The 26,692-nt window shown below is 33.0% G+C and overlaps 1 protein-coding gene across 1 annotated transcript; it reads left to right on the top strand.

Annotated features, from left to right (window-relative positions):
* The first annotated feature begins 313 nt into the window (after positions 1–313).
* MAPk-Ak2 (MAP kinase-activated protein kinase 2) lies at positions 314–17,777 on the top strand. The gene is made up of 10 exons (XM_089242918.1): positions 314–756; positions 3,075–3,214; positions 4,316–4,380; positions 9,891–9,970; positions 12,243–12,369; positions 12,512–12,587; positions 13,661–13,785; positions 14,364–14,449; positions 14,633–14,713; positions 16,940–17,777. The coding sequence occupies exons 1-10, from the start codon at positions 322–324 to the stop codon at positions 17,057–17,059; spliced, it is 1,335 nt and encodes a 444-aa protein (XP_089099044.1). The 5' UTR covers positions 314–321; the 3' UTR covers positions 17,060–17,777.
* Positions 17,778–26,692: the final 8,915 nt, after the last annotated feature.

Below are 26,692 nucleotides of genomic sequence, written 5' to 3'. Positions count from 1 at the left end.
AGTTAAAAAATAATTTCAATCTTTGACTTCAATAAAGAATAAAAATTCAAGTAGGCTACGTGTAAAATACGGGAGAAACCGGAACACTTTTGCCAAAAAGTCGGGACGGCCAAAAATACAGAAAATACCAGGACTGTCCCGGTATATACATGATCTATGGTCACTACTTTGACTTTTTCCTTGATCTTGTTCTTGTGATATATAACACCTTTCCACCAGTTGAATTGTTTATCACTAGATGGCAGCGCTGTAACGTTCACTCTGATAAGATTAAAACTGAGAAAAACAATGATTGAATTTTTTCCGAGACGATAGTTTTAAATGGAGCTGGCAACGACGCTGAGTGTGGTGGCTGATGCTGGTGATCCCCTCCGTATTGCAAATGTTTATGATTTCGGCGATTTGCGCGATTTATTGAGCGAAGTGTCCATCATTTCGAGAAAGGCAACGAGACCCGATTGTCCAAACTGCAGCGGCAGCAACACACCCTGTTGCGGAGGATGCTGTGACTTTTTCGCGTTTTACAAGGGAGTGTTGCATACCGTGGTGAAATATCCGTCTATTGTTATCAACGGCAACAACACCATGAACACGGATCAGCGAACGAGCGCCTATTCGGTGAGGCCGTCCCTACAAACGAAATCGATACCCATCACTCACGATTACACCATCACCGACAGCGTTTTGGGATTGGGAATCAACGGAAAAGTCGTTGTTTGTTACGAGAAGAAAACCAATGTCAAGTATGCGTTAAAAGTAAGCGATAGATCGGAGGGGATAAAATTCTCTTTTCTCCCTTATTTATCAACCTGTATTGATGCCTGTGAATTTTCTTTTAAACATTGTATCGACGTTAATATGTCTTCGGGCTAATTTAGGGAATCTTATCACAAAGATTGCATTGAGGTGAGAAAAACTCATATCTTATAAACGAGTGTCAATATTAATTTCAGGTTGGGGGTTCATTGGCCTAAAATTCGATATGATAAACGAGAAGAGCTGTCCAATCTCACGTGCTTCACATAAGATTCAAAACAGTGCTATATTGGCGCACCCAGTCATCTTGGCAATGTTTCTAAGCCGTGTATTTGTATTCAATCCTGATAAAATGGGTGCTAAACGATAGGTCAATTCTCAATATAAGAGAGCAATCGGCCCGTAGGATTGAGAGCAGCTTTAGTATAATGCCGTTTTGTTGATTTTTTTTCTTTGGGGAGAAAAGTGTGAAACCATGACGCTGCCAAGAGTGAAACAGTGAGGATTGTCTGACGTCTTTCTTTGCCAAAGAAAAAAAAATTGCTAAAAGAAGATGCAGCAGTTGGAAGGGGAAAAATGATAAAAATAATAACAAGTAAAACAAAGTTATAAGAAAGAGCAATATTAAAAATAAAACATCCTAGACTAGATATGGGATCTAGATTGGAAATGAAGCTATATATAAAATGAATAACATTATTTCAGAATGAATACTTGGGTAATAAACAAACCATCTCATTTAAATAAAATGTAATGGTCTCTCCTGATGTATAAATTAATAAGTATTCTATATACGATATAAAATGAAATCCCACACCCACACTCTCTTAAATAAGACTCTTTTAAATAATAAAATGCTCAGGGCATAAAAGTCTCTGGGTTCTGTCAATAAAACATGATTGCAGGCTTAAAGCTCCAGATATAATATTTGGTATGCAAGAAAATAAATATGGAAATATTGAAGGTACAACCTGAGAGACAATGATATCCAAAAAGAAAAATCAAAGGTAACGTACTCCTCATATTCATGGAAAACAGTACACCTATATACCGTAAAAAGGAACAAAAAAAAAAGCTCCAACAGTTTCAAATCATTCAGATACTGCTGCAATACAAAAGCACATAATCAGTGCCCTCTATGGTTTGACATCATTTAACAGTAAACGGCGGTAAAAAAAGGAAGGTGAATATTCCATTCACCCACAACATTACTTTTTTTTCGTGCCGAGCAATCGCTGCTTCGGCTGCGGTCAATTCAAGATGGCTGACAAAGAACACATACAATGGCACAAAAAATTCACATTGTTACATGAAATCAATCTAATATGCAGAAAAACTATGAAGAAATTATACGCAAAAATTATTAAATGAATTAACGAAATATACAGTTTAATAAAGTGTTGCCAAAACTGGCAAACATTGTATTGGCTATCAAGGTTATAAATTTTGGTGCAAAAAAATTCCATGTTGGTGCTGACCACGCTCTGGGAAAATTAATGTATCATGGCAACCTATCAGAAGAAGGAAATAATAGCCAGCTGGGGCAAAAAGCCAACGGACAGGGTATAAAAAAATCTTATTTTTTAAATTTAAATTGTATCCTAGTGGCAATACCACTTGGGCGCTGTTAATATAGGCTAAATCTTAAATAGTTTGCTTTGTCCTCATACTCCAATCAAGTTGGTACATAGTGTTACTATATATAGATGATAGATGGCACGATTTGTTCGATGGCTCTCAGAAAAATCAATCTGTTGATACCAGTTTTGGTATTGCGCAAAGGAATGTGATTGGTAAAGAGCTGGACAGAAGGTTCCGCCCATCCAGACAGTGGCACCACAAACCTGTACTATGAAATAGAAATTTGTGGAATGTTCTTTTTCTCAAAGTTTTGACCGGATTGTTTTGCAATCTTGATAGCAAATTTTAGGTACTGATGAATGATTTTTCAATTAACATGTTCATCTCCAGTCTAACGCTCTCCCAACTGAGCTATTTCGGCACCGACATGCTCAGCCGGCACTCAAGATTTGTCTAGTGCAGTGAATTTTTTCTCAGTAGTTTTGATGTCTTGGCCAACACATTAGATATTTTTCTAAAAACTATCAAATTGTGCCTGAAAATATTTGTAGCTTAGGCTATTCATCTTATTACATGCAATAGACAAGGATTTTGGATCATCTATATTGTGCTTTACTTGATATTTTATCTTGTTTACAAAAAATTTTAACAAAACTTTTTTTGTGTGTGTTATTACATGTGTCACAATAAAAAAGTCATTGTGAACATTTGAGAATTATTGACTCTGTAATTCACAGGTTTTACGAGATTCTAATAAAGCAAGAAGAGAAGTTGAATTACATTGGCGGGCTAGCAATTGTAAACATATAGTCAACATCGTAGATGTCTATGAAAATGTCTACGGCGGATATAAATGCTTACTTATCGTGATGGAGTGGTAAGCCTAAAATTACTTGTACATATTTATTCATTCATTGGTGCATATGTGTATTATGCTGTCTCAACTATTTCTGATGTCACTAAAAGTGTGATTTAACACCAATAATGGATGGGTGATGTGATTTTGCTTTTATTTTGTCAAGACGGCTTGCTCTGATGCACAGGGGCGACAACACGCCTTGCTGATCTTGCCGCTGTGGTGGTCGAGTGGTCATAGTGACGGACTTGCATCAAGAGGATCCAGGTTCAAACCCCACCGGCGCTGCAGTGGCGGTCTGCTGAAGTTGGTTTTCTGTGGTTCCCAACTTCAAGGCACGAATGCGAGCCGATCTCCCCGTTAAAAAGTCATGCCACAGAGAGAAACAGGCCTACAACGTTACAAATATTCAATCATTACACTTCATTCACAATTTGAAGTATAGATGGCAGCACTGAAATATCAGACACAACACTAGCTACACACTCAGACTGTTAGGTGCACTCATATTGTTCCAGACTCTGCCACGAAGCTGGGCTGGAAGAGATCTCGGCAATAGGATAAGTCCAGTGGCAGAGACCCTGGCGTTCATTCATGCCTTGCTGATCTGCCACCTCACGGAGCAAGTATATTATGACCATGCACCTTTCCGGGGATGTCTGGATCAGGGTTTAAGCTAGATAAAAAATTCCTTTAGCAAAAAAAGCGAAAATGAGGGGAAAAGCTTTAGCAACATGCTACAATGCTAATGATTGATGGTTGGATATCTACTCATTTTCTACATCCTGTACCCATTCTTGCGAAAGTGGCTACTACTTCTTTCGCATTCTCGTCATTGGTTTTCCAGTTTTTTCTCATATTTAAGATTTTCTTTCACATTTTGCGAAAAATACGATGTAGCTTAAACCCTGGTCTGGATGTTAACTGTTGGCTTTGAGTGCAAGTGAACCTATCCTAAACTTGGCTACATGCCATCACTTGTATTGTAAATGTAATTTAACAGTTTTGGTGTGATTTGTGCCGACTCAAAAATGGTCGGCAACATGATTCGTAAGTGCATATTTATGTATAAAGAAATTCTGATCAACTTGTGATGGTGTCATTCTTGATGTTTGTTTCTAGTATGGAAGGCGGGGAGTTATTTCAACGGATACAAGAGCGTGCTGAAGGAGCTTTTACAGAAAGGGGTGAGATATAAACTTGGTTTCATCATTTTTCTTTGGAAGGATTTTGAGTATGACATAGCTGACAACTCTCAGAGAATTTTCCAAGAGGCTTCTGAAATCCAATTCTATCTCTGGAACTCACAAAAAGTTTTAAAATCTCCAGAATGTCTATGTTAATTCTTTAAAAAAATACTTATTTTCTCCCATTTTTTATGCAATAAAAATCCTTGGGAATTTTCCTGTTAAAAATTCATTAGCCTCTGTTTTATTTCGCTCTTAAATTGATGGCACATGTATAATATCAGTTGTTTAATTCTCTGGAGTTTTAGGGTCATGGTGATGGTCAACATTTGTATTGTAGATCACCTTTGCTTGAAAAAAAAAATGTTTATTTGGTGAAGAAAAAAATATTATATTCGTGAAAGATCTATGGCTAATCTTCCTCTCAATGATTGAATTGGCAAAATGGCTTATATGTTCTGATTTTTTTTTTTCATGGCATAATTTGGGTGTGATTGCACATTGTAGTAATGACAAGTAATTTAACCCTTTCATTGATGAGATGCCAAGATCTCTCTGCTTTAAAAAGCATGTTATTTTGGCAATGACAAGCCCAAAGGTTTTATTAAACACCCTTCTCCATTTTAGCCTACATGTTTCTCCATCTAGTTGATCTTACCCTAAGTAGAGATGTGGGGTTGAGAATATTCTCCTGGATGTAGAAATTTGGGAATACTCTAGAATAATTATTTTTCTTTTAAATAATGAAACATGCTCTACTACTATTGTTTATAAACATTGTGTAAATATGAAATGTAATACCGTTTTCATTGCTTGAAGCATTTAAAACAAAAAATTTTTTGGCATAATCACCTCATAATGACAACTTTTACAGGGTTCGTACAGTCCTTGAAAATACTTGAAAGTCCTTGATAAAAAAAAAAAAGAGTTAATTTTCAAGTCTTTAAAAGTCCTTGGAAAAAATAATAATGGTTTTCAAGTGCTTGAAAAAAAATATTTTGTGTGAATTTCTTCCATAAATTTTTGTCCTCCTTCAACTCGATCCCCTCTAAACCATATTCCACTAGGGCGAAAATGTGTAGAGCAACAAGGGTACAATGATTATGTGACAATGTTCAAAGCAGGACACATGGTCACGCATACCTGTGGTATTTCTATGTTTAAAAAGATGTTGCCTAAAATATGGCAGCAAAAATTTGCATCCCTTCAAAATATTTTAAACTATTGAATGTCAGTTGAATATATGTGGGCTGACCATATTTCCTTGATAAAAATAAGGGACAATCGCCAATTGTTACCAAAAATGTTAACAAAGGTAAGGAAAGTTGCCAATTATTGCTAAAATTGCCAAAAAAAAAAAGAAGCAGAAAATGAAGCACCATTGCATTGAAGCAGAAGATTTAAATTGATTCTATATGGGGGGGGGGGACGAACATGACAATATTTAAAGTCATGATTATCATAATATAATTCATAGGATTAGGAAAACAATTTTAATACTTAATTTTAGTAAAGATTAAAAACTTCAATAGGCTTTGTAGAGAATATATGGAACATAATGGGATATTTTTTCATGAAAAAATTCAAATTGGGATGGCCAAAATTACATGAAAATAAGGAAATGTCCCAGGAAATACAGGTCATATAGTCACCCTAGATATATGATATGATGATTTTTTTTCATTGAAGGCAAAGTTCAATACTGTTTCAAGCATAAAATGATTTCTGCTTAACCCTTAACATACTAAGCTTTTTTATCAACGTTGTTTACTAAGCTGGGGTCCTTCAAGGACCCCAATTTTTTTTCTTTTATTAATCAATTTTTTTGCGGTATATTACTTAAATTTGGTTTTTTAGATTTCTGAAAGTATATTTCAGTAATACAAGCACTTTTAGAATTAAATATGTTATTTATTTCGACAGTACGTTGTAGACAGTAAAAAGTTAATATAAAACTAGTTGTATATGTCATCGTAAAGAATCATGTAGTGCTGCAGCCCTTAGCACAGGTCACAGTTGTGCAGGTCTTTCTGTGAGTTTCGCATACGAAACACTTGCATTTACTGCAGACAATATTTACTTTCCTGTCTATGTTTCTGGGGCAATAAACACATCTTCCTCTCTTCCGGATCTGATGCTGCTGTGATGTTGATGATGCGCATTTAGCTGTGGCGTTGCCTGTAACATTTACTCCCACAGCTTCAATGGCTCTGACAACAGGAAGATGGAGACCATTTCGATTGTTTGCTCTCCGATGAATGTTTGGCAGTGTAAGTTCCTCACCAATTTCCAATAGAAATCGATATCTGCGATTTTTCAAGCCTCTGTTCCAGTCTATGTTTTTCGACATCCAAATGATGAAAGCATTTAGGGCTCCAATATCAAGAATGTTCATGAAAAGTCTCAGAGGCCATCTTGAGGTACGTCTGGCACACGTATATTCTCTTATCAACTTGTCTGCATTGTCTACCCCGCCTTTGGTACGGTTATATTCAAGTATCATGTTGGGCTTCTTATGACTTTCATTGGATACTGACTCATCAATAAATTGAGTGGAAAGGACACGAACTGTTTTGTTTTTCTTTGAGACGTAGCTGACCACTGCTACTCCTTCTGAGAAGATAAATATTGATGAAAGAAGGTCTCTATATTTTGCAGTTTCCATCATTACAGGAATATCTGGCTTTTTTACTCTCAGTGTTCCTGTCATAGTAACGTTTTTCTGCAGCAAAAATTCTGCAGTTTGCACAGACGTGAAAAAATTGTCAGTAGTCGCACCTCTTCCAGATCCAAAGAATGGTTTCGTCAAGTCACGCACTACGCGGTGTGCTAAGTTTTTTTCTGGCAGGTTTCCTGGGAGCTTTCCAGTGTAGACTTGCATATTGTATAAATATGACGTCTTCACATCCGCAGCTGCCCAGACTTTGATCCCATATTTTGCTGGTCATCATTTGCCTTTCGTTGGTCACGTGTCGATTTATCGTCAAACCTGATAAACTGAAGGATGTGCACAAATCTGTCCCGTGGCATAGCAGCAGTAAAAACTGCACGACGAATTTTTTCATCTGTTGCCACATTTCAGAAATGCTTTCTTTTCGGCACCGAAGATCACCAGCAATCAGTAACACACCAAAAAACGCTCTTATTTCCACAGGATCTACATCTAACCAAACTCTCATTCTGTTCAGAGAAGCATTCACGTTGAAGTTATGAACAACACGTGACGCTTCAGCATTAGTGAAGGTGCATATAGTATCTACAATTTGGTCATCAAGGAACATGTTGAACACTTCGGACATGTTAGTTGCAAAATTAGTTGCTCTCGTTGGACCAGGACACCTTCTGACAATGTTATGTTTGCGACGACGAGTCACGGGAGGGACTGAACTTGTCCACTTTCTTCCTGATTTTGCAACTAATTCATCTCCATTAGAATCAGCATCCGAATTGCCGCTAGCAATGTCACTTTCTTCAGAATTCACTTCAACGTTGTCTTCAGATTCTGACTCATCTTCTTGTGGAATGAATTCTTCATCAGAGTCACTCAAAATGTCTTCCGGGCCACTGAGGTCACACTCTTCTAGCAAGTGAACAATATCATCATCGGAAAGTTGTCTGCGAGACATTTTTCAAAATTTCCAATCAGCTTGTTTACGTTCAGTCGGCGTGTAGGGTAACAGTGTAACAGTACACAAAATAACCATCCTCGTCGGCTTTGACTTTAGAAAACAAACACGTTGCCACTCAAACCAAATGCAATAATAATAATAATTATTATATACAGATGAAAGGGTCGCTAAAATGTTCATTTTCTATGATTTAAACAAGAATTAAATCTTTTCACATTTGTAACGTAGAATACTAAGCGGGGTCTTCCAGGGACCCCAAGCGCATTTTTAATTTTTAATTTTTTTTTTGTAGAATATTCTATAAATCTAATAAATATTTTTTATCATAAGGTGGTGCGGGACACATACAAAAATTAAGAAAACAATTGTTCTTATAGTTAAAGCAGGATCGCTAGAAATGTCACTCTGGGGTCCTTCGAAGACCCCGCTTAGTGTGTTAAGGGTTAAATGTTATTTGCATACTGAACTACAGTGGCTTTTTTCAAAAGCAAGACCTTTAAAACTTGACATTGTCTACAAGTTGAAATGAGAATTATAATTGTTTTAAAAAATTATATATAGCTTTAAATAATTGGCGTTTCAAAATTAAAAATGAGTAAATGTTGAATATGAATTAAAAAATCCAATTTAATTTTTGTAAAAAATCACTGTTTTTATTTTTTTATCAACCGCGATATGAATGTCCTTGAATTTTAAAATTTTGCCTGGAAAAGTGCTTGAATAGTCCTTGAATTTTTTTACTTTCAAGGAGTATGAGCCATGTTTTTGTTGGAGAATATTCTGTCATAGTGAGAAGTTTCAAAAGTTTTTGTTATTAAAGGTCTGTTTACACGTGTAAGTGATTTAATAGTTAACTAAATTTTAATTTGGCTTGTTCTGGAAAAAGTGTCCTCACGTTAAGTGGATTTAGTAAATACTCATTGTATAATTTTTATATGAGGCCCACTGGTGCATGAGCATAGGCCTACTTAACAGGAAAAATAGAATCAGGTTTATTTAAATCACCAAACCAAATCACTTGACAACTTAATGATGTGTAAATGGCCCTGCATACATTTTAAAGTACTTGACAACTTAAAATTCAGTTAACTACTAAATCACTTGGCTTATATAAACATTTCTTGAAACTTTGAAAACCTTTAAACATTAAAAAATTTCTTTTTAAAATCAGATAAATTCTCAGAAATAAGTTCAATAAAATCAAAGTTGATTGACAAAGGAAGCTATTCTTATATAATCACCGTCATTTTCTAAGAAGATACTGAACTGTTATTTTCTTCAATTGTACATACTTAAATTTTGCATCATTCATATTTTTTTGCAAGTTGTGCAATTCACCCATGTTAGTTTCATTTTCTTGCTTTTGAAGCTTAATCTTGTGGGTCACAAACTTCCCCCGTCTTCTTTATAGGAACAGAAAATATTCTTTGGAAGGACTACTATTATAAATTACTGGAGAATATTCTTATTCAAAATAAGCATTATTCTCAGTAGTTCTTCCAGAGAATATTCTCAAGTTATTTATAGAGATTATTTATTATAATATATATATTATTATCAATACTCTTGAGAATATTCTAAAGATTATTCTTGGGATTTTACATTCTAACCCTGAGATAAACTGGCAATAGGCGGGGACATGTTTTGTTCACATTCCATTAAAGGGGAAAAATTTATTGTCTGTAAATTGATCTTTAATTAAAGGCAAGTCTAAGACAGTGAAATAATATCTACCTGCATCACAGTGCATTAAAGGTATTTCTCTTCTGAGTTTATTGTTCTCTGAGTTGGGGGGAGGGGGACTTGTATGTTCTTAGAATCATTTCAAAGTCAAAATTCACTTGGAATTTTTTTTCATGTTTTTTTCCTTTCCTTTTCCAGAAGCAGCAGAGATTGTTCGGGACATTTGTATAGCCCTAGCTCATCTACATCACATGAACATTGCTCATAGGGACCTTAAGGTAAGTTCAGTAGGTTCTGGTGCTCTCATTGTTTTCAGTCTCGAAATGTAGTTACTGCGTGCCTCCATTTTTTATGAATGTTAATGACAATTTCATCACTTGCCATGATTTGATGTAATAAAATTATTTCTCCGTGCTTATCCAGCAAATTTGTTTTATCATAAAACTTGAAAAATTATTCAATAACACTCACATACAGTGGAACTTGGTTAATTCAAACTTTTACGAACTCCTCTTGAGTTTTCTCTCTATTTTAATATTAAAAATTCTTGTTTAATTGACGTTTTCTTTCAAGTTTTTTGGATAATTCAATGTTGGAGGAAAAAAATAATGATTTTTGTATTGAGCAAATTTAGTTTAGAGAAGTTCTACAAGACGCCAGATTTTGCTTTTATCAATTTTTTTTTTCAATCAGTTAAACAACAAATTTTTAAAAACAAAATAAAAGCTTGAAAATTCTGTTGTTTCCTCTATTTTTTTTTATAATTTTATGCTCATTTTAACATTGTTCGGCTAGAGTGCATTGAGACTGTACCACTCAATATCAATTATGTTTTTCTTATAGATCAAGGCGTATCATTCAAAATCTGATTATTTTTGTCGTAATTAAGAGTGGAAAATATCAGAAAGTTTGGATAGTAATACATTAATGAAAGTATATTTCATTGATAGCATAAGAATAATAAGAAAAATTTGGGAAACAATTTTGTAATGGATGATCATGAACTGTTTCTGTAAATCAGGCTTTGAACATGGTCAAGAAATTCTGCAGTGATGCTGATTGTAGAACAGTGGAATAATGTAGCAGCTAAGATCAATCATATAATTATAGATTTATTAAAGTTTTCGCAAAAGTTTCATAACTAAATTAGTGATAAAATTTTAATAATTGGCCATTTTACAGATCCAGGATAAATTAATTTGAACTTTCTTGCAGTGATTTTTTGGACTTCAAATCGACCAAGTTTGACTATATTTGTCTAATTGTTGATCATGATGTTCATATGTCATAATAGTTTCTTCTCAAGCTTGTCTTTTAAGGGTAAAAAATTTCAAATGTTGGGAACCCCTGTACATCATATACAGTCAAATCCCATTTTAACGAATACCGTCATAGCAAAAATCTCTTTTTAATTAAAACTTTCCTAATTTCCCAAATCAGTTTACATAGGAACAATGCTAGGTTACCTGGAATTCCTTTATAATGAAATTTCGTTATAACCAAGTGATTCTTCCGGTCTCTTGGCATTCATTATAACGGGATTCGACTCTACTGTATATCATATTGATGATTTTTACAGGACCCTCATAGTATATGTCCCCCATTTCTCATTTGATAATCCAGCAACTATATTCAAAACTGCACCATTTAATATGTATATATTTATCCATTTCATTCACCTCTACTTGCTCTACTCATTCTTTGATGTCTCTGTGTCATTGATATTAGTGCAGTGGTTCTCGACCTTTTGAGTCTGTGGCTCCTTTTGTGTGTGTTAATTTATTTTTGTAAGTGGAGGGCCTGGTCATATATACAACTTACAGGAAGTAAATGGGGGAGGGAATGGAAAATCGCTCACCATCCGATTTGACTTGTGTCAGGGCCCAGTACCATTTATCAACCTGGCAGTTGATAAATGCTGTATTAGAAGATACAGTTTATCATTGTCTCATTTTTCAGAAAATTTCATTATCAAAGAAAGATACTTTTTGGAATAAAACCCAGGTCCTCTCCTGCAAACTTAATTTTTGGTTTGATTTCTAGATTTCTGGCAGAAACAAACAACTTTTCTTTACAAAGGTAATCTCTTGGCATTAATATCCAAAAATTCTTTTTCCTTGACAAAATTGGGAACTGAGAAAATAAGAGCTCTCTCTTTAATTTCTGCGATGTTCATTTTTCAACTGATGTTCATTGAATGGAACATATGTGGCCATAGAAGAAAAACTATAAAATGGAACACGGAAAACTTAGTCATGAACTTTCTTGAGGAATATTTATTGCTCATATTAAATTCATGTAGACACTGCAATCTTTTGGTTTTCCTTAATAACCCATTTGCATCTGTGAGCATAATAATCCATACGTACAGTTACTATAACAGTATAAAAATATGATTCCTTATTACGGTGGTGTGGGACAATCAGTAAATTTGAAGTGAGGATGCGAATGGGTTAATTACCTCACAATTTGAAAGGTATTTTGCAAAGAAATTGAATGCGGTGGTGTTTGTTCTTATATTGTTAATGAATTTTCTTCCATGTTTTTCAGCCGGAAAATTTATTATATTCCAAGCCTGACCAGACAGGTGTATTGAAACTCACTGACTTTGGTTTCGCAAAAGAAACTACAAATTTTAGTTCACTCCAAACACCTTGTTATACTCCATATTATGTTGGTGAGTTGGTCTTCTTTATTATTATTTTTATTTGCAAATGAATTCATTTTTCAAGCCATTTGCTGTAGACACTGCTGCTCACTGTAGTGCATTTGAAACAATAAAATATTTTTAAAAATAATGTTAATTTATCCCCCTCTAGCTCCAGAAGTGCTTGGACCTGAGAAATACGACAAATCATGTGACATGTGGTCTTTGGGAGTGATAATGTATATTTTGTGAGTAACTTATTTAAAAAAAATTCTGTTTACAGCAGACTTTTTGTTTCATAGAGAGGAATGCAGTTTATTAAATTCTGCTTACGTTCTGTGAATTTTATCATTTGCAATAAATGCATTTTATTATCGACTTCCAAAGAATACTTTCTTTTTTGCTCGCACTGAACAATCAGATTACTGTAGTAGACTCTTGCTAATCTAGCATATATCAGACCAGGGTGTACCAGATTGCTGGAAGTTAATTGAAAAAGTCCCTTTTTAATATTAACTTTTACACACAGAGATGCAGTGATATGTTTTCTTTCAAATGCCCGAAGAAAACCTGCCTAAAACGCCAGAATATAGCACAGGGGTGGATTATCGAAGTCTACTGTATTTTAATAATGCAGAAGGAGTAAAAAGTTTTAAAAAAAAATGTTATAAATCATGGGTATTTGCTGTAATTTGGCACATTGTGTGTGTGTGCCATCACAATATTCCTATTTTTGTGAAAAATCCCTATATGATAAGAATTAATCCTAACTTATAATATTACAGAAAAATAGCTTAAAAATGGATTTTAATTTTTTAAATCTTGAATTGACCTCCTTGCTACATGGAAAAAAAATCGTATTACAATTGGTTATGTAGAATGTCATGTTTTACACGTCTTGTGGGGGTGTCTTGTATTACATGAAAGTGCACAGTGAAACCTGTCTAAGACACTGTATGAGACGGGGAACCTGCTTTAAATGAAATCAAAATATAGTCTGTTCAATGATTGGTGCTTTTATTTGCACGGAAATGGAAATTTGTCAAAAATGGAATACTACTTCAGTCTCTTAATGTTCCATTTAGTACAGGTTTTACTGTATCTTTTAAATTAATTTGTTGAGAGAAGGGATGTTCTGTTTTTCCATCACTTTGCTGGGCTCTTAAAATTGTACTGTTACTTTTCAAATAACTTTTCCATCGCAGGCCTATGCCATCAACACAGTATATACTTTTTTAATTATCAAATAAAATTTAAATATTTATTTCGTAATGGATGAAATTTTTGCTCCTGAATTAAGTCATATGTACATTTTTTACAGATTATGTGGGTTCCCCCCATTTTATAGCAATCATGGCTTGGCAATATCACCAGGCATGAAAAAAAGAATAAGGGCTGGACAATATGATTTTCCTAATCCAGAATGGGAAAATGTTTCTAATGATGGTAAGTTATAAAGTATGATATGAAACTATAATGTTTTATGTGCTTAGAAATTTATATTATTTACAAAACAATTTGAAACCTTTAAAAATGTAAATAATTTTTTGTTAATTTTGAATTATGAAAGAATGTGCCAACCTTTTTTTGCTGAAATTTTTTTATTTTGATCATAATTTTTTCTTCCAATGCTTTAATAATGGGGAGACAGAAGTATTTTAAGGCATTGTGGTAATTTCAATTGGCCATTTGTTTTTTGGGTTTTTTTTTGTAATTTTTGTGAGAGCCAAAATGATTAGACTTCTATTGGATTAAAAAATGATTGTATTCTTATCAATTTATTTTTTTGTCATATGTCAACTGCATAAAAATATTTCTGTAAAAATTCTCTACTTTATTTGAGTATGAACGTGGGTTCAAATCAATAAATATAAATAAGCAATTGCATTTTTAGATGAACATGGTTGAAGTCAACAGAAGTGATGTGACTGGTATCATGTAAAATATGGCTTGAAGAAAACTGCATATTTAATTTTGTTATGTAGAGATTTGAGTTACAATACATTAATTTGTTCTTAATATAGCAAAGGATCTTATTCGAGGATTGCTACGGATAGATCCAGCTAAACGAATGACTATTGATGAAGTAATGAACAATAAATGGATTGCTGTAAGTTAACATCATGCCTCTATTCTGTTAATCAGATTTTTCATTTTTTCAATTTAGATTTTCATTTAACAATTGCATTTATTCTATATGGTTTTTTGAATTTTACTGTAGTTTCAAGTTACTTTTTAATCAGTGTTATATAGTGCTCAAATGAGTTTTGATGTTGTGTTTAAAACTTTTTAGAAATACACTGAGGTTCCTCAGACTCCCCTGCATTCGGTAAGGGTTCTAAGAGAAGAAGAATATGCCTGGCCAGAAGTTCAGGTTAGTTTTTCTTAACAATATTTCATTGATGTATAACCATATTGTGTTGTGGTTATTTTTATTTTTTAAATGAGTTTGCTGTCTGTGGGTTTTGTAATTTACTGGTACCTTAGCTAATTTTTTTAGCTGCAACCTGAAAAAATTTAAAAAGTATTCAATGGCATAATGCTCTGCCTAAGAACTGCACCTTTACATGTGAAAAAAAAATTAAACCTTCATGTAATTTCTATTTTTGTGTATTCTATAAACATATATTTGTAGAGTGCTGTTTGTTAAATACTCAGAACTCTTTTTGTAACTGTTGAGATGCAATGTCAAACTAATCTGCATTACAATCTTACACAATAATATTCATAGTCAATTTTTGAAAGATTGTGTTTTTTTGAAATGAAGATAGATTTAACACCACAATGAATAGGCTTTCTTTCAAACCAAGCACAACTCAGGTCTATCACCATGGGCAGTTTACTACCTAGTGAGTTGTGCTGGAAGTGTAAGTACCTAATAGTCTGAGTGTGTATAGAGTGTTGTGTTAGATTTTTCAGTGCTGCCATCTATAGAAGTGATAACCACATTGTTCAGGAGTGAAGTGTAATGATTGAATATCTGTACTGCTTGAAGGCCTGTTGCTCTCTGTTGTGAGACTTTTTAACAGGGAGACGGCTCACATTCGCACCAAGTCTGGAATCACAGGAAACCAACTTCAGCCTACCACCACTGTGGCACCACTGGGGGTTCAAACCTGGGACCTCACGATGTGAGTCTGTCACTATGACTACTTGACCACCACAGAAGCACTATGTATAGGCTAAAAAATACGGAACATTTTCACTTTGCATCATATCCACTACAAATGCTATTTAATGGTACATGCAATATTTTTGTATATCATTGATGACACTGTCTGAAGTGGTCTGAGTAGTAGTATACTTAGTCTCACACACACATGTGATTCTGCCACTAGCTGTTTGAGTCACATTTCTTTATTTTTGATCTCATCATCATCATGGAAGTGTCCTGTACCATGTTTCTTCATATTGAAGAAACAAGAGGAAGTCAATGAGTGCAAGGTCTAGATGGCGTATGGTTAAAAACTTCTCCCTCGAATGAAGCATTATCTTTGATACTTCCTTAATGATTTCTTGTAATCTCTTATTGTGAGACATTGATTTGTGCAAAGTGTTTCTTCATTACTTTGAAGAGGTTCATCAAAGATTACAGAGGTTCAACATGAACATCGTTCCTGCCTTGAGAAGAATTCACAGACATATTTTTTTTACATTTTGTCAAGTTATGTGCAAATACAATAAAACTTCTATTTTTTTGGACATTGGCAAGACAGAAAAATTTGTTCGTAAAAGAGGAGTGATCATTAATCTGGGGTTTGAAATGCATACTTTTATTATACAAGGGGAAATTATTATTCAGCTGTAAAAGGAGTGACCACATCAGAAGGGGTGTCCATTAAGAGGAGTTTTACTGCATATGAAAGCAATTTCTTAGTGAGTATCAACTGTGTGCTCACTTTTTTCGTTGTTGAGAAAATGTATAATTGGCAAGATATGAATTGTACGCTATTGTAACACATTATACTTAAGCTAGACTCAGCAAAGCATGAGTGAGAGCAAAGTGAGAGGAGCATCATCAATGTCAGTGTTGCTAATCGTACGCAAAAAAACGTTAAACCTTCTGTGCTTACATGTGATGCATAGTTACTTTTTAGATAAGGAATGCATATGTTACAGCCTTTTATATATTGAGAACATGTGAATCTAGTTCACTTTTGTAAAAATTGGAGAAAACGGTCAAAATATGTATGGTTATATGCAGTATACTTTCTAGTTTTTTTGACAGATTCATTAGAAATTTTGTGGAGGAATGTGTACAAGGTGTATTGTTAAGTAGTAGTAGTAGTGTACTTTTTAATAATAATTAAGTTGAACCTTGTTAAGAAAAATTCCAAGAAACTCAGAAATATTTTGTACAACCAAATTTTTTATTAACTGATAAAACAGTGATTTTATTATGTCTAATGGGAAAAATATTTTATTCACTTAAGCACACAAGTTCTTAATAGGATTCTAATGTATACTATTGAATATAGTATATATTTTCAGAATATTGATCTAATTTTGTTTGATTTTATTAAAATGTCTGTCTGTGGATTTTATAATAATACTGAATATTGCTATGTTAATCTTCCATGTTTCTTTTTTATTCTTTTAGGACGAAATGACAAGATCCCTGGCAACAATGCGTGTTGATTATGATGCAATACATTTGAAAAATCTTGATAATACAAATAATTCACTTTTGAGCAAACGACGACGTCATACTAAGAAATGATTGAGGGGGGAAAACTGTAATATTGCACGTCCTGATTACCAGCAAGCCACAGATGCCTATCATTGTCATCAAGTGCATTACTATAAGACCAGCCATAAATTTATATACACTTATATATATATAGAGAGAAAAAGAGTATATTTTTATTAAGTATTTCACATGTTGTGTATTTGTGTAGCATATGTTCGGTAATAAATCTGCTTATTTCTGTGCTTGACTTCAGAGATACGTTACAGAGATTGACTTTGAAGTTCGACAAAAATAATTATATTTTTTTAATGTTATAGACACTGCGTTTCTTTTTGCGTGTTTTCTGTTGGATATTATTTTCTTTGGATTTTATCACATTGATCCTACTATTTGTAATGTATGCGAACATTCCTGGTGCTTTAAAATGTTTTTCAATGCATATGCAAATTTATTTTCATCATAGTTGTTGGTAGTATTTCTTTTATTGTTATTCACTTCTTCATTCTATGTATCTTTTGCATTTTTTTTTTCTGTTTGCAATTTATAACATATCAATGTAGTATTTATTTAACATTGAAAAGAGTTATTCAGTTCTGCAGTGAAACAAATCGAAGTGATGCAGCAATATACTCATGAAAAAAGATCAATTCAATGGTTTTTTTTTTCAAAAATATTATTTCATCTTGGATTTTAAGTTTGTGTAACGATTTAATTGAAAAGCAAATTGCTTTTGTTCTTTATATCCAAATTTTTACTTCATTTGTATTTGTGTGATTGAATCGGTTATGAAATTTTCTTATGAATAATTTTGATTGATTTGACGATTAGCTCAAAAGTCTTTGTTGTATTTTGTACAAAATAACGACACAATATTTGACACAAAATAAAGTGTTCCAGACTCTGCCACAAAGCTGGCCTGAAGAGATCTCGGCAATGGGATAAGTCCAGTTGGAAAGTTCTGGTGTTCATTCATTCATTCATGTATTTTGTATGATTTCAATCTTAAATGCATGATTTTATTTTACTTACAAAATTTTTTATATTTTAGTAAAATTTCATTTTTTAACACGTGAATGTGCAATTTATTAAATGCAAGTTTTCAAAAATAGGTATCATTAAGCTTTTTATGCATACAGTTGAACCGTGATTTAATTTTCTGAAGATTTTGTGTTTATACTTGTGATTATCTCAACCCTGACGTGACAATTTCTTCAATTTAATTAATTTTTTCCGTCTGTCTCAGCGGGTTCATTAAATCTGGTTTTGATCGTGTTTACATGTATGTATTGCATTGGGAATGTTATATTTTTTGATTACTCTCATGAATTTTTGTTATCAGATTGAGGTATAAATTGACTTATTTTGATTCATTCTGGTCACAGGCTATGGTCTGTTCTCTCCCTTCCTCCAATTATGCACCGTGTGAAATTCTCAGACTGTTGAAATCAAAGATTATTTTAATTTGTTGTTAGTTGTTGACAGTGTAGTTTATAAATATAATTGATATTGAGAGATCAAAATTAAGAAAAACTGTTTACTTATTTATTAAAGAAGAATTGATGAGAAGAAAAACTGGGTTATTGCCTTTGGTTATTGTACATAAGCATTTATGTAGTACAATGAATTATGTGGGCTTTATATATACAAACAGCTATTATTTTCTTTTTTGTAGTTACACAAACATTGATTCTATAATGAAATATTGAAAAAATGAGCTATGCTATTGTGATTATTGATTTGTGTGTGTGCTAGTTTCTATCTATTTTTCCAATGACTGAATTCCACTTTGGGAAATTTGTTGTTACTGACTCCCAGAGTGTAGGTTCTGGGATATATCACGAAATAGCTTATTTTCATAAATAAATCTCCAGTTTCTTTCATTACTGGCTAGTTAGTGTCATTGTACTTTTGTGGAGCAGAGTTTTCTTTTATAGTTTAAATAATAATCTGGAAACATTGTAACAAATTGTAAAGGCAATACACAATTTGATTATCAATTGTAATGCAACTGAATTGTGTGGATATTGTGTCAAAGTAGAGTATGGATTTGTTGACGTTATGTTGGGATTTGACATCACTGAATGTTGTATTGGGTATTATTATTTAATTTGTCATATATGGTGTGCACTTGTTATGGCCTTATGTTCTTATACCTGAATTAACAATGCAATTATTTCATTTGCAATTATTTTCCCTGTGAAACTAGTAATTTTGTGCATTATTAGTTCTATGAGAGTTTCATATAGAGTAGTAGCATTAGTATAGTTTCTCATACTATATCTGCAATTCTGTTTTCTGGGGAAAAAAAATTTTAGACCTGAATTTTTTAAGAAAATAAAGACAACAAAACCATTTTCAAATGAAATGCCCACTACGGCACAGGTGCTGACAAGAAAAAAATGTTGAGCAGTTTTAGGATTGTCTGCATCCTATATATATGGGATTCATAAGGGTGTGAGTGGGGGAAAGAGGGTGTGTATTGTATATTCACAATTATTTTGGTTCTTAAGCACCTCTGAACCCTCATGATCCAGGCTCCAATGACTGAGTTGCGCTAGCAGAATATGAATAGTCAGATGACTGGTTAAATGAAATACTTTTGCATTAAAAGTGAGCCAATTAATTTATTAATATTGATAAAAAAGAAAAAAGTGAAAGTTTTTAAAACTTAAAAAAAAGGTTTTTTTCATAAGGCTATGATTATGTTGTCTTGGGGGGGGGGGGGTTCCTTTCCCTTCTTGTCCTACTTTTTCTAATTTTTTGGGTGGGAACCCGGCAGAGAAAAAAAATTTAGTGGCTTCCGTCTGGCTAATTTATTTATTGGTCATGTGACATAATGGTTCTTTTGTTGATGACACAATTTTTCATGAGATTTCAGCTGAAAGATGTCTATATGAATAAACTCTTAGAAATCTTTCAAGGCGCTGCGACCATGTCAGTCTCAAGTTCTGAAAATGTACTTCTTACTTAAAAATTATTTTATTGTAGTGTTTACTGTATATTTGTAGCTGGTTTCATCAAAAATAATGTCATTTGTGATGAGTGGAATTCATTCAGTTATAAGTAGTAAAAATTTCTATCGAAAATAATATCTGTAAAAGTATTCTTCAAATTGGCTGTCTTTTGAAGATCACTTTCTAAATTCACAAACACGTCTAAGGTTATCAATCATTTTTTATTTATTTTTTAATCTTTTTTTTTTAAATTTCTTCCTTCCCATTTCTAACATTTGATAATTTAATTCTTTCTGGATAGCTATGTTGGTGAAACTGTATTAGTTGAAAAGAAGAAGAAAATTTTGCTTTTTTCCTATTTACATGGAAAATGCAAAGAGCAGTATTCATACCCGAATTGAGTAGAAGTTTCTACTGTGAATAGTAATAGATAGAGTTAACCAACAAATAGATAAGTGGTGTATTTTTTTCTGTACAAAATCTGTTAATTTCTGAAGTCTTTATTTAACTATCAATTTCAAAAGCATGGTTTATCAAGCAATTGTTTCACATGCTTATGCTGTTGGTCAAACGAGTTTACATAAATCGATGTAGATTTGAATCAGTCAGAGCAAGTCTTAGTTGAAGCACTGAAAGATAAATTAATTTCAATTAACCTAAACTGTTTTCCTAAGAGCAGTTTTTTAGCAGTGCGTGAACCAAATAAGACTATTTTGCATTGACAGAAACATGTAACTTTTTCACATTATGCATTTGTGTTTTCTTGTCATGGGGCATCAGCTGTTGTGTCATCTGCATATCTCTGTTCAAGCGTTTGATTTCTGTGAGAACATAAAAATGCAAAGAAGATTGGTGGAACACGTGGTATACAATGCCTTTGACTCCTCCAGAACCAGTCACAATCATGCCAGACATAAAGCCCTGGTGTGAGGCTTCTTGCCACTCCGCAAGAAAACATTCATACTGCTTTTCCTATTGGTCAGTGAATGACATGTCACGCTGTGTGATTCATGTTGTATGCAGCCTAAGAAACTGCTTTTAGGAAAACAGCTTTTCACTTTAGTTATTTCTAATAGAATCAAAAAAGTCAAAGCACCGAATTAAACATGAAGCCCAGTCTTTTGATAGTTTGATCCTCAATCTTTACTGATTGTAGCTATATTTACATTGTCATTTTATATGAATGTATAAGTTCACAAACAACCATTACACAATTTTTTCTGTAGTTTCAATTTAAAAATGATCTAATTTTTTGTACTGAGTCTAAGAGACATTATTCAATTTAGGAGTAGTAAATACTACTATTACTGCTGTTAGGTTTAGTTCTGATTAGAAGGAAAATTGCAGTCAAACGTTAACCACAACTATTACAGTGGGAAGTTTGAAGAGCATGTGCGGGTTTCAAAATAATATATTGTATGTTTTATTAACTCCAAGAATAAGTCTTCAAACTATAATCAGACTATTAATTTTTTATAACAAATTTATATTTTGTTGGGCAAAAATTCTTATTAAAGTAAAAAAAGAATCAAGATTGGATATACAATAAAAGTTCATTATAACAGCATTCTCAATATAACAAATGATTTGGAGGTGATTATCAAAGAGTAATATTACAAAAAAACATCCGCTTATAATGAGAAGTTCATTATAACGACAATATTTCCAGTGATTGTGAGCTGTTATAAAAGACTTTTAATGTACTTCAGTTTTGTAGAGTAAAAAAAAATATATTTTTTTTTTGTGTGCTAAATGTGAAGAGCAATGAATCTGCTTAACTACCTCACCTAGAACTATCGATTACTGGCAATAATTTTTCTTAAGCATTCGAGAGCTTTGTTATCGTAGTGATGACCATGTGTTTGTATGTTAATTGTTAAGTAACGAGGGCGTGTGTGTGCAATGTTTCTCATGTGTGGATAACCTTGATATGCACTTGTTTACTCAGCACTGTTACAAGATCCTCTCTTCATAAATATATACGTATATTTTTTAGGTAATTGAACAAAATGTGTTCTTCCTGTACATGTATATTGCATTTTTTAGAATGCTTCTAAATCAGTATGCTGTGTGTGCACATGAAAAATATGTCTGCAAGTTACAGTCAAATAGTAAAATATCATGACTGAATATTTGTGTAAAGCACAAAATTTTTATGCTCGCTGCCATGATTTATTGCTTTTTTTAAAATTACAAACTGCCAAAAATTACCTTCAAATATAAGTAATTATAGTTGTCCTTCTTTAAAAATTTTGAAAATATGTTCCGAAGCTGTATACTTATACTCTCAGAGCTCATTAAATCGTGCCATTTCTATTTGAAATTTCATGCACTGGACGACTATTTAGAAATAGTCTTTGAATTAAATTCAATTATCACAATGTATCTGATAATAACCATGATCTACTTAATTGCACAAATGAATACCTGTTATTCAATATAGTCCTTATAGATGAAGAAATATTTCAATGGCATATTAATGGTAAATAAAAAATCAAAATATATTGAAGACACATATTTCTTACATTTTATTTTTCTGTGTTTACAGTTCAGTAAACTTTTGTTTTTCTTAATTTAAAATTTTGTTTATGTTATTAAAAGTGCCATGGTATCGATGAGAATGAAGCTGGTATGTTGTTCGATTGTTTTTGTTGCAACCCTGTAGTTTATGAACATGAGGGCTAGTTAGATGATAACCTATCATCTTAAACAGGGCCTGTTTCTTGCATGGACAAATGGGGCACGTGCCCAGGGCCCACAAAATTTCAGAGCCTCAAATTTGGCAACTTTGTGTATTTTTTATGCACAGCTCACGTGTCCCTTTCCCCGCCTCAAAGAAGACATGAGGGGCCCAAAAATTCATGTTTGCCTAGAGCCCGAGCTTATAAGACACAGGTCCTGATCTTAAGATGATCTGGAACCACTCAACCATTGGCCCGTTGAACCGGAGGTTGATGCTCTGATAACTCAACTGTGCCTGTTGATTTGATGATGAAACAAAAAATTTATAGGCAATATTATTTTTTAAGGAACATCAAACTGGAATTCAATCAAATGAAAAGAATTCTATACCAATCTTTCTAGATAGATGATAAACCGATGTAGTGAATTTCTGTGTAAAATATTTTATATTTTGATTCACTATTTTGTTATATAACAGTGGTTCTTTAACTTTTGCTATTCATCTCTCCTCAGCAAAATTTATTTGCAGTTGCCACATTTTCTTTCATATCCTCAAAGCAGAATATGACAAAAACTGTGATGTATGACATGGAATAACCAGCACTACTGCTGAACAATCTAAAAGAATAAAACACACATTATTCACTATTGTGGGAATTTTTACAGCAGAACGTTTCCAGTTGCACGAGGCACTGTTGCAGAACAAAGCAAAACATTCTGCTTTGAGGTGGCATATAATCAGTAGATTATACATTAGCAAAAAAAATTTATTGCAGATTACATCATATCACTGCTTATTATCTGCAGTTTTTTTCTGAAAGGTTGGAAGAAAAATAGCTTTAAAATTAATTTGTAAAAAACAATTTTTTTTAGATGGTGTATATACAAAAGGAGAAAAATAGACCTTTTTCCTACAAAAGTGTGGCCAACAACCCCTTTCATTCTTTAAGATTCTATTATCTATGTGAATGAAATTTTTTCATATGCATATTATACAAAAAAAATCTGTTCTTGAAGTAGTGAAGTTTGCATCTTGTGATTATATATACCATCGTGGTAGTTTGAAAAATAGATGCCAGAACTTTTTGAACGCATATCTAACTGCATGCACTTGTTTACTTGAAAAAAAAAAACAATTCCACAACCATTTAAATAAATAAATATATATATATAATACCAGAATATTCAAATGATTTTCTTTGGAGCTGTGACGAGTTCTTTGAAAATCACTGTTATACAATCTTTGTATTGTTGAAAATATTGAACTTATCTAGAGTTTTTTTTTGTTTATGCATTGCTTGATTTTTCTTTCCCAGTCTTTTATGGTTGTTCTATAATCATTTGATCTCAGTTTTTTGTGAATAATTCTTCAATTCTCCCTGTGAATTGATTTTTGCAATATTAGCCATTTAAATCTTCTTATTCAGATCTATTTTTTTTTCGAAATATATTTATTCAGTCTTTGTAATCAAATTTTTGGAAAAAAATTGAAGTGTTTTTTTTTTTTTGTAGCATATAATTGTGGTGTTTTTTTTAAATTCTTATTATTCATGTATGATATTTGTTGTTGTCAGAAATATAATACCTGTATATTAATTTTTATTTGTATTGTACGTCTTTTAGTTTCATTCAAATATGTCTGTATCGTGCAGAATTAGCTTATTTTTTTCCTTATCCAACATACCTATGTACAAAGTATGTGAATGGGAAGTATTGTAATATTTATGCTTCAGGTGTTTTTAGTTGCTCGGTCTGATTTGATCAATGCCTTTTTTTGAGCGAAAACTTCCTGGTCAGGACGTGTAAATGTCACAGGTAATGTTTAGAGTGGGGATTGAAAGTAGTAAGAAAATAAGAGATAAACTGCCAAAACGTTTAATCAGATGTTTTCTGATTATAGCTCTGAATGTGATGTGTGATACACGGGGATGGGGGGCAGTCTTAAAACATGGGCACATCTGGGCAGCGTTATAGGGATGCATCTCGAATTGCAATTAAAATTGATTGGTAGGAGACCTTGATACATTATATGTGTATATATATATATGCCCAGGGGTCCTCAAAGTTAAGATGTTCCCGAATGCACATGCTCTGCAATAATGAATCTGCCTTACATGTAAATAATTTTAGTTTTCATAATTTTACATGCATTTCGAGTGCTATACTTTTGTGCAATTTATGTTAATATCAGCAGAATAATAAAATGATAAGTTTCTTTCTTTGTGCTTTATCTAATTTTTTTGATCAAGTCTGAGGTATTGACTGTGTAATGTGAATGAAACATTTTCTCCGCATTCGGCCATTACAAATAATTTAAATGTATCACTAGATCTTATTAAATGGTATACATTGATCAGCTTATAGCAAAAATCCTATGAATTACTTTTCCCCTTGACCATATATATATTTTTATGCTGAATATACATTTTCAGGAGTTCTCAAACTTTTTTCACCCGCAGCACCCCTTTCCCTAATCAACACTTATCCGCAGCTTCCCAGAGCAGTTTAACAAAGAGTCTCTTCGATGAAACCTTTGTCAGGGGCATCACGGTGAGGGTTAGTGGCACACAGTTTGAGAACCCCTACATTTAAGTCATTTTTCCATTAAAAAACAAGTTTGTCATTGGATATTTGTAATGTTTTGTGAAGTTTCCCCCCCCCTGTAATTATATATTAATTAAAATTAATATAATATTTTCGCTCAATATTTACAGTTGAGTCCCTCACATAATGAAGTTTCTTCATATGGCATACTTGTCAACTTCTACAGAATGTCTGTAGTTTCTACCAATTGCTGTAAACTATGACAGTCTATTTTTTTTTGAAAATATATGTTTTTCTCGGAATTCTATTATCCTGTCGAGTACAAAATGATGTCATGCAAAGACTACATCTTCAAAAAAAGAATGAATATCGAGATGAATTTGAAATGAAGTGAAGCAACCGTGTTGTTAATAGTCATAAAGTTTTGTTGTCTGCAAGTTTAATTTTTTCCAGTGGACTTTTATATCCACTTTTATCATATCTCTATTGACACAGTAGGGATGCGATATATCCCTGCCAGTTTATCAAGATACCTCTGGGTGCCAGCAAAGAGCTAAAAAATCTGTCTTGGAGAGCTTGGGAATCCCTTGTTCAGGCAGTATGAATAGGAAATTATTAAGTTGTCACTGAAATTTGTGACTTTACTGATTTTTATAGCAGCATTTCACTGAGTACATGTGAAATTGATGTTTATATTGTTCATCATTCATAAGTTATTGCAGTCAATACCCCTCAACTTTGTAAGCAAGCTTTCACTTAGATCAGCGGTTCTCAACCTGTGTTCTGCGAGGCCCTTGGAGCTCTGTGTACACTTCCTAGGGACTCTGCAGCCACTCTAAGAAAATAAAATCAGTAATTTTGATAAATAATGTGTGAGAGAGGCCTAAAGGGTTCCGCCATCTAAATTAGACACTGAAAAGGGCTGCAAGTCAGAAAAGGTTGAGTACTGCTGACTTAGATTATGAGGCTGTTGGTCACACTCAAAAATGTCCCCCTTCTTCATTTTCAATTACCACTCAATTCTGTGATTTGTTCTTCTACATTGCTTTTTTTCTTAAATTTTATTGTACAGATGAGCGATGCTTTTGTCGCAGCCTCCATAACAGTTGATTACGTGTTGTGAATCAACTGTAACACGTAGTTAAGTTACATTTAGATTAGTAAATTCATTCATGAATGTATACGTTGAAATATGAATGATCTATATTTTGGTATGTAATTTCGGTACATATTTATAAGGTTGTTTCTTGACTATGTTAAATGGATTTTTCAAATACTTTTAGTAATAGAGGTAGTTTTTGACTTGTTCAGTTTTTTTTTTCTCTCATTAGTCCATGCCGAAATCGGTGGTTTTTTGTGTGTGTGTGTGTGTGCGCTCACGACTGTTTCAATGAAAATATGAGCCATGTAATTTTATTACAAACACGGTGAATAAATTTTGAAAAAAGAAACTTTTTTTCTGAAAAAAATCAGTGTTTTGTTT

The sequence above is a fragment of the Pholcus phalangioides genome, unplaced genomic scaffold, assembly GCF_987345545.1.
Source record: "Pholcus phalangioides strain wild (caught in Gottingen) unplaced genomic scaffold, Ppha-v1.0 ptg000015l_1, whole genome shotgun sequence".
In the NCBI taxonomy this organism is placed as follows: Eukaryota; Metazoa; Arthropoda; class Arachnida; order Araneae; family Pholcidae; genus Pholcus; species Pholcus phalangioides.
Note: the sequence above shows the minus strand (reverse complement) of the source record. Positions and strands in the feature narration are given on the sequence as shown.

What these genes read in the sequence shown, in the direction of transcription:
- MAPk-Ak2 (XM_089242918.1), top strand. Translation starts at nt 322, where the DNA reads ATGGAGCTGGCAACGACGCTGAGTGTGGTGGCTGATGCTGGTGATCCC. An exon ending in TTATACTCCATATTATGTTG is followed by an intron (nt 12,370 to 12,511) that starts GTGAGTTGGTCT and finishes ATCCCCCTCTAG; the next exon opens with CTCCAGAAGTGCTTGGACCT. An exon ending in GGAGTGATAATGTATATTTT is followed by an intron (nt 12,588 to 13,660) that starts GTGAGTAACTTA and finishes CATTTTTTACAG; the next exon opens with ATTATGTGGGTTCCCCCCAT.